The 8,730-nt window shown below is 44.7% G+C and overlaps 1 protein-coding gene across 3 annotated transcripts; it reads left to right on the top strand.

Moving 5' to 3' along the window:
• The first annotated feature begins 2,102 nt into the window (after positions 1-2,102).
• Positions 2,103-7,220, top strand: Tmem216 (transmembrane protein 216). Of its 3 annotated transcripts, XR_002377078.2 has the most exons (6): positions 2,103-2,161; positions 2,712-2,813; positions 3,225-3,317; positions 5,688-5,889; positions 6,642-6,725; positions 6,864-7,220. XR_002377078.2 is itself a non-coding variant. In XM_021152066.2 (5 exons), the coding sequence occupies exons 1-5, from the start codon at positions 2,149-2,151 to the stop codon at positions 6,655-6,657; spliced, it is 426 nt and encodes a 141-aa protein (XP_021007725.1). In that variant the 5' UTR covers positions 2,103-2,148; the 3' UTR covers positions 6,658-7,220. The 3 variants fall into 3 exon arrangements, 2 of the variants coding, with proteins under 2 accessions (XP_021007725.1, XP_021007726.1); XM_021152066.2 differs by having other exon boundaries at positions 6,642-7,220; XM_021152067.2 differs by having other exon boundaries at positions 2,112-2,175; positions 6,642-7,220.
• The last annotated feature ends 1,510 nt before the right edge of the window (positions 7,221-8,730 follow it).

The raw sequence follows: 8,730 nt of genomic DNA, 5'->3' as shown, positions 1-8,730 counted from the left end.
AGATGTGATCGAGTTGACAACCAAGAATAGCCATCATAATGTGTTAATTTAGCAAGATCAATGGAGTGGAATAAATTTGCCTTGGGTCCTAAAAGTCCCTGTACTTCTAGTCAATGGTGCATGGCCCTGAGAGGCCTTGATATTGAGTACTTAGGCAATTAAATAGGTCAACTTACCACAGTGAAATTTTATTCCTCTGTAGAGGGCTCAGTTTTGTTTTTCTTTTTTTAAGATTTATTTATTTATTTATTTATTTATTTATTTATGTATATGAGTACACTGTAGCTGTCTTCAGATACACCAGAAGAGGGCATCAGATCCTATCACAGATGGTTGGGTTTTTTTGTTTTTTGTTTTTGGTTTTTCGAGACAGGGTTTCTCTGTGTAGCCCTGGCTGTCCTGGAACTCACTCTGTAGACCAGGCTGGCCTCGAACTCAGAAATCTGCCTGCCTCTGCCTCCCAAGTGCTGGGATTAAAGGCGTGAGCCACCACCGCCCTGCCACGGATGGTTGTGAGCCACCATGTGGTTGTTGGGAATTGAACTCAGGACCTCAGGAAGAGCAGTCAGTGCTCTTAACCACTGAGCCGTCTCTCCAGCCTGGGGCTCAGTTTTATTTGTGGCTTACTAAAGAAAAGTATGTAAGAGCATGGCTATAGATAAAGCTCAGTGGGGAGTGTTTGCTTAGCAGCCCCATGCTTTGGGTTAGACCCCAGAGGGCAGGAGACCCAGCTGCATATTCTAAGGTTCCTGCAGGTTACTGACTTAGTCTGTGTCCACTTTTGGTACCTATGTTGTTGTGGCATCCTGACATGAAACAGCATCATTTTCTTAACCAACCAGGTGATATTAAGGCTATAGATTATATCATCTCTGTTGACAATGGGTAAACTTTCACTGTAGCATGAGAGCTATATGTGTATACAATATCAAAATGTTTAGGCAGAGTGATTTAAGACCCATTATTTACAGAAACAAGCAACTGGTCCACCCTCCTTTCCTCTGAGGCTCAGAGCAGGGGTGTGTATAAAGGTAGTTCAGATGGGGTGCAGGGACCAGGGCTTTCTCCATCACCTCACCTTGGCCTGGTCCTGTAGTGGGAACTTAGAATTCCATTTAAGACCTGCCAGAACATTGTGACACCCACTTGAAACCCCAGTACTGGACGGGAAGCAGAGGCAGGAGAATTTGAGGCCTGCCTAGCCTACATAGGAGACCTGTCTAGCCAAACTAAACCAGACCTGAATAAGGCAGTGGAAGGCATAAGCAGAAGTGAAGGAGGAAGGAGAGCAGAGGTGGAGGTGGGGAGTGATGGAGGGAGGCTTCTACTTAAATTAGTCTCCCGGAGTGAGGAACTGCTTTAGTCTTTGAGAAGCAACAATTACTGCCTTTATCCACACTCCTACTAGGTAGGGAAATAGCACTTTCATTACAGGTTACTTACTCTCTCCCGTTATTTGTTGTTTGACTGCCATACTCTAAGGGCAGCTGAGTTAATCCGAGTCTTTTCAGAAATCTTACTCTTCCACCCACTACCTGTAACAACATGCCCTTGCTTCGAATTGCAGCCAGGGTTCGTTCATAGCGCAAGCTTGTCGGAAACATTTCTCAATTTCCAACTGGGCAGACGCTGTCTCCTTTCAACACCCTTGCACTCTTTGGGTTGCAGGAGAATCACATTATAGCACCGCTGTTTTCCCTTGTACTCCTAGAAAGGACATTCTATCTTCAACGGTTTTGGTGTTTACATCGGCCGAAGGTAAGCCTTGTGCACGACAGTGGCATGGGGTGCTTTTTTAAAAACACATGCAGTAGAAAAGAGAATGGTGGGCGCAGGGCCGATCCTCCAACTACTCGGCCACACCGGGCCACTAACGACCAACGCCATGACGCCGGGGATGGAGAGAGTTCAGCTGGAGAGGTGTTCTGGTCTCTCTCTGCCGTCCTTTAAAACCCCATCCTCCCCCTAGACCACTGTAGGTGGTTGACGGCGGGCGCTGTTCCGTGCATGGGCGCGGCCGGTGGAGTAACCATAGAGTAGCACCGGCAGGCAGAGCGGCCAGAAGACCGGGCGGCTCGGTGCCGCGCTTCCGGCAGCGCCGCATTGCTCCAGGCGCTGCAGTGTACGCAGTTTCCATGGGGACTGAACATGGCGCCGCGAGGTGAGACTCTGGAGGTGTGTGTCTCTGCCCCTTTTCCCACGGGTACCTGACAGCCCCCTCCACCTCTCTGTCTCCAGAACTCGACCCAATCTTCCATTTCTAAAAGTTGGGGTCTTACTCTTCACCTGTCTTAAATCGGGCTTGGGTTGCTCTGATCACCCCGAGTGCCTGCATGGGTACTCGGATACTGTACTCTTAAAAATCCCCGGCTGGCCCTATTCTGGGATGGCTCAGTTATGAATCCTCCGGCCTTGGACAGAATTAGTTTCTGTGCCTCAATTTCCCCTTCAGAAGTGACAGGGTTGAATATTTGAGGTGCCTCTCAGCTGTGATTATAGCTGAATTGTCAGAGAAGTCGATGTCAAAGTGATTCCTGAGAAAGGAGGTTGAAGGCAGTTCCCGCCACACCAACACTCACTTCATTAGCAATCAGAAGTTTCTCCCTCATTCACAATAACCTTGTGATGTCTTCAGATTACCAAGAACCATCACACAGAACGGAATAGAGCTCCAGCTGCCCTGCCCATTCTTTGTGTTGCTTTTTTTTCAGATAAAAGATTGTCCTCAACCCCCCTGGAAGTCCTGTTCTTTCTGAATGGGTGGTACTATGCTACCTATTTCCTGCTGGAGCTCCTTATTTTCCTGTACAAAGGTAAGCCTGGGCCTAGCTGCCTCTGCCCCAGCAGCCCTTTTCCACGTTAGCATACTCCAAGAACCTTCTATCTTCTGGTCCCAGCGGCATCTCCATTGCAAGGCAGAAATCTCTCCAACTAATGGCTTTAGAATGATCAAATAGGATGTCTTTCAGCAAGACTTGAGTTTGAGAAATGTGGGTTTCTCCATCCCAACTCTTTCCCCATCTCTCTTTACTAAGATATTCCGATCTGTGTACCATTATAATTCAGTCATTTGGCAGAGTCAGGACTTGGAGACTGTAGCTGTAACAATCTATACCTTGCTGATTTGTGAGAGGTTAAAACTGGTATCCTTGTCCCGGGTGTGTGGCCTTGGGGCTGACCGTTAGTTAGGTGGTGTTTGCATACTCTGGCTTTCCCTCCTGTAGGGCTCCTGTTGCCGTACCCAACAGCCAACCTAGTCCTGGATGTGGTGATGCTGCTGCTTCATCTTGGCATTGAAGTCATACGATTGTTTTTTGGTGAGTGTTGTTCAGAAAATTTTTCCACTGCTTATGAGACATGCTGGAGCCTGTAACTTGATTAACAAGACAAAGAACCTAGGCTCACTATCAGAGTGGATCTGGTAATGTATATACCATTGCTTCCTCCCTGAGGCTTCAAGCTGCCGCTTCGTATTTTAGGTCAAGGTTTACCTGTGTGTTTGTGAGTGAGGCTAGAAGCGGGCAGTAGCACTGATCTTAGACCATTCCTCCCAGCTGCCCGAGTGCCACAAGAGTGCCTGCGTCTTCTCCTTGCTCTGAGAGAGGAAAGCAGTACATTCCTAAAGAGCTCGAGATCCCCTCTGCTTCTCTAAACAAGGATTTCTCTAGAAGTTTCTAGACACCAGAGAACAGAGCAAAACTGCTGATTACTTAGAACATATCATCCTAGTGTGAAAATACAAACCCAAGGGAGAGAATGGTAAGGGATACTAACAGTCAATTCACAAAAGTCATTATAGAGGACCAAAAACCTTGCTAAGGTGAGCATGGTGGCACATGCCTTTAATCCCAGTACCCACAGGCAGAGGCAAGGGGATGGCTATGCATTCAATTAGACATAATGATTTCCAGAGCAGACAGGGATGCATAGTTAAATAGATCTTAAATAGATCCTAGCTAAAAAAAAAAAAAACCAAAACACCAAAGCAATAACAACACTTGCCAACGTGCTCAAACCTAGTAAAGAAAAGCAAGAAAAATAAGGTTAAAATTTTTTTTTTTTTTTTTTTTTTTTACATATTGGCATTAGTCAGATTTATACAGCACAGTATCCATATTTGGCTTTTGAAATACATATTTTTAATTAAAAGTCATTATTTTATGCTGATGGATATTTTGCCTGTATGTGTGCCTGTATACTACATGTATGTCTGGTGCCCACAGAGGTCAGAAGAAGGTCTTGGGTTAGAGATGGCTCAGAGGTCTAAAAGGACTTTTAGACCTCCTGCTTTTGCAGGAGGACCCCAGTTTAGTTCCCAGCATCCACATCAGGTAACTCACAACTGCCTGTAACTCCAGCTTTGGGGATCCAATGTTGTCTTTTGGCCTTTGTGGGCACACACAAACACACAAGTGAGAATTAAAAGTTAAAAAAAAAGAAGAAGAAAAGGGCATCAGATCTTCTGGAACTACAGTTATAGACTGTTGAGCTGCCATGTGGGTGAACCTGGGCCCTCAGGAAGATCAGCAAGTGCTCTTAACCACCCAGTGGTCCATCTCTGTAGCCCTAAAGAACAGATATTTTTAATGCACTTAAATTATTGTACATATTAATTGAAGTTTTAATGTACATACACATTTGCATATACATGTATATTATAGCTATACATATTTTACATATACACATATAAATTACTATGTGTATACACATGGATATATGTATACACACAGACACACACACATACACAATTTGGTTTTGACTTTTTGAAGCAAGGAGACCAGGATGATCTTGAACTCTCAATTCTGACATTATGCGTGCTGGGATTATAGGTGTGTGTTCCCATGACTGGCTCTGTTACTTTTTTTTGTCTTTTTCTTTTTTGAAACAGGGTCTCTTTATGTAGCCTTGCCTGTCCTGGAACTCTCAATGTAGACCAGGCTGGCCTCAAAATCAAGAGACCTACTTGTCTCTGCCTCTCCAATTTTTTTTCTTGATACAGAATCCCACTGTTCCCTGGTAGAGTCAGAATGGAAGCAGAGTCTCTGGAGTAAATGACTTTAATCATGTAATGCCCTGGAGCTTCAAAGTTTTAGGTCAGTGGGAATTAAGTTAGTTTGTTTATTTATTAAAGATTTGTTTATTTTATGTATGTGAGTACACTCTCCATCTCTTCAGACACACCAGAAGAGGGCATCGGATCCCTCCCATTACAGATGGTTGTGAGCCACCATGTGGCTGCTGGGAATTGAACTCAGGACCTCTGGAAGGGCAGTCAGTGCTCTTACCCACTGAGCCGTCTCTCCAGCCCCCAGGACTTAAGTTTTAAAAATGATATTCCCTGCTAGAGAAATAACTCAGTGGTTAAGGGCACTGGCTACTTTCCCAGAGACCCAGGGTTCAAGGTCTGGCATCACATGGTGGCTCACACCCTCTGTAACTACAGCTCCAGAGAATCTGATGTGTTCTGACCTCCACAGGCATCAGGCTAGGCACATATACACGGTGCACACTCATACACAGAAAATAAGCAATAAATTAATAAACTATTTAAATATGACATCTCTGTTCTGTCCATCTGTCACACCAGACACTTCCTGAGGTTGAGAAAAAAACAAAACAGGCTGAAGCCAGGAAAAGCAGTTACCATTTTGAGGTTGACTGTGGGGCTTTTTTTTTTTTTTTTATAGGTACAAAGGGAAACCTCTGCCAGCGAAAGATGCCCCTTGGCATTAGTGTGGCCTTGACCTTCCCATCTGCTATGATGGCTTCCTATTACCTGCTGCTGCAGACCTACGTGCTCCGCCTAGAAGCTATCATGAACAGTATCTTGCTCTTCTTTTGTGGCTCAGAGCTGCTGCTTGAGATGCTCACGCTGGCCACCTTCTCCAGGTATTACTGCTGAGGGCTGGATTCCCCACCCAGAGAGGGATGCATTGGTCTTTGTAGGCCTAGAAGATGTAGAAAACTGAATTTAAGGGTGTGTCCATGGGAATGCTTTTCTGACCTCCAGTAGGTAGAAAGGTTCTGTGTATATGTGTTCTGCATCTGTATATTCATCTTTGTGTATACACAAATGTTCAGGGGTGTGTGTGTGTGTGTGTGTGTGTGTGTGTGTGCAGACCGGAAGCTGATGATGTTACGTGTCTTCCTAACTTTACACATTATTATACTGGAGAGTCTTTCACTTGAACCCAAAGCTCTTCAGTTTGCTTAGAGCAGCTAGCCAGCTTACCCCAGGAAACCCATTTCTCCTATGGGTGCTGGTCCTCATGCTTGAGTGGCAAGTATTTTACCCACTGAACCATCTTCCCAGGCCCCAAAGCTTCTTTCCTAAGGAAGATAGTCTTCTGGTTCTTTGGAATCAAGAGACATCTAAAATACAGAGTCCAAGCTAACAGTTGTTAGTCACTAGTCTTTGTTTTTTTTTTAAATGTCCAATGCTGTTTGACCTGCCTGTATGCCTGTGTGAGGGAGTCAGAGCCACTGGAACGTGAGTTACAGATAGTTGTGAGCTGTCTGTCACGTGATGCTGGGAATTGAAGCTAGGCCCTCTGGAAGAGTAGCTAATGCCCTTACCCGCCCTGCCATCTCTCCAGCCCTATTCATTGGTCTTTTAACAGTTTCTTTCTTTTTGCCTTTAGTATGGACAGGATCTGAAGTACAAGAATTCCAGCTTGGTGACAACACATATCCATCTGGTACTTCAGCCACACTTGTGAAAAGTGGTAGGTCCAGCTGACCTGGGAAAGGTTTGTGTGGTTTTTCCTCAGTGCAGACATTTGGGCACTGAGCACCTACCTGAGGCCAGTGGCACCATCTTTAAAGCGGGATCATCAGCAGGAGACTCTTTCCTTTTGTTGTAGGGAGGGGCAAGGCTGTCCCCATCTTGGTGTTTCTAACAGCTTCCTAATGATCTCAAGTTCTCTTCTGTGGTCATCGTGGCCAGAGCACCTTGTGTGGACCGTCTAGTATTGTTTGGCTTCCAGCAGAACCTGAGCCACAGCACTCTGTGCACGTACATCTGTCCTACATGACCATGGAGAGCCTCATAATGGTGGGCTCTTGGGCTGATTTGAATGTGTGTTCTCCTCGCTGCCCCACCTCCCCCCATCCTGCTCAAAGAGAAGGTGATCCAGAACCCATTTAAGTTCATAGTAGTATTTTTCTATTCTGATCATGAAGCAAACACAAAACTTAATAAAAGTATTTTCTGACATGGGGCTGGTTGATTTTCTCCTATGATGCCTCTTTAGATTTCCTTTCTTCCAAGTGAGGGCAGAGATTATCCCAACAGTGTTTTCTGAGGCTGTGTTTAGTGGTAAGCTGGGACACAAAGACACGTAGTGTCCCACCAATCCTTTCCTCTCATGCCCAAGTTACAGCCTGAATCCCAGAGCACTGCCTGTTTGTCGTTTTCAGTTCTTTGGCAAGACTGTAAATGCTCTTCTCTGCAAGTCTCCTTGTATCTAAATTCTTTCCAGCATAGGCTATGCATAATTAGACATTGAAAAGTGTATTCTAAACCTGACCAAGATCTTTAGAGTTAACTTAAAAGAAACATGTATCGGTCAAAATCTTACTAAGCATTGCCATGTATTTTATCCCAGGAAGCTACTATGAGTAATGAAAGAATCTACTTCAGGAAGCCTTGAGGTCAGTGTCTGTGTCAGGAGGATCCTGGAATATGTTTTCCTATACTGCCTTTTTTTTTTAAAAAAAAAACAAAAAAACAAAAAAAGCTTTCTTAAAGCTGTCATTCGCTGGGCGTGGTGGCGCACGCCTTTAATCCCAGCACTCGGGAGGCAGAGGCAGGCGGATTTCTGAGTTCGAGTTCGAGGCCAGCCTGGGCTACAGAGTGAGTTCCAGGACAGCCACGACTACACAGAGAAACCCTGTCTGGAAAAACCAAAAAAAAAAAAAAAAAAAAAAGCTGTCATTCTATGGGTTCCACAGCCCAATGCAGTTTTTGTTTTCTGTGTCCTTGCATCCTAGTTGTCTTTGAGACTCTGATGGACAGAACAACCACAAAAAATAACAAAAGGGTCTAATAGGTACTTCCCCAGTGTTTCCATATCCTATTTTATGAACACCAATTTTCTCCTTTTCACACTTGCTTTCTCTAGCTTTGCTTTAGTTAGTGGCAGAGAATAGAGTTTCTGTGACTTCCTGACTTCATTTAGATGTTTATCAATTTTGACTCCTTTCCCAGGAGCACAAATGAACAGAAAGCACTGTGGTAACACACGGCTTTAATCCCTGCACTTGGGAGGTGAGTTCCAGGACAGCTAAGGCTACACTGAGAAACCCTGTCTCAAGAAACCTAAATAACAGTAAAACAAGGGCTGGTGAGATGGCTCAGTGGGTAAGAGCACCCGACTGCTCTTCCAAAGGTCCGGAGTTCAAATCCCAGCAACCACATGGTGGCTCACAACCATCCGTAACAAGATCTGACTCCCTCCTCTGGAGTGGCTGAAGACAGCTACAGTGTACTTACATATAATCAATAAATAAATCTTTAAAAAAAAAAAAAACAGTAAAACAAATGAACAGAAAGCTCAGCTAAGTGCAGGTGACTTATATATCCAATTTTAAAAATGCACAGGGGCTTTAGACTGTCCTCCTCCACTTTCCAGGCTTAGAGGCTTCCGAGGAAGTAAAGGCACGTGTGGAAATACAAGCCTGTCTTACAAGTCAGTCTAAACAAAGTATAAACCCAACCAGGGTATGGTG

This window comes from Mus caroli, chromosome 19 (genome assembly GCF_900094665.2).
Source record: "Mus caroli chromosome 19, CAROLI_EIJ_v1.1, whole genome shotgun sequence".
NCBI lineage: Eukaryota > Metazoa > Chordata > Mammalia > Rodentia > Muridae > Mus > Mus caroli.
Note: the sequence above shows the minus strand (reverse complement) of the source record. Positions and strands in the feature narration are given on the sequence as shown.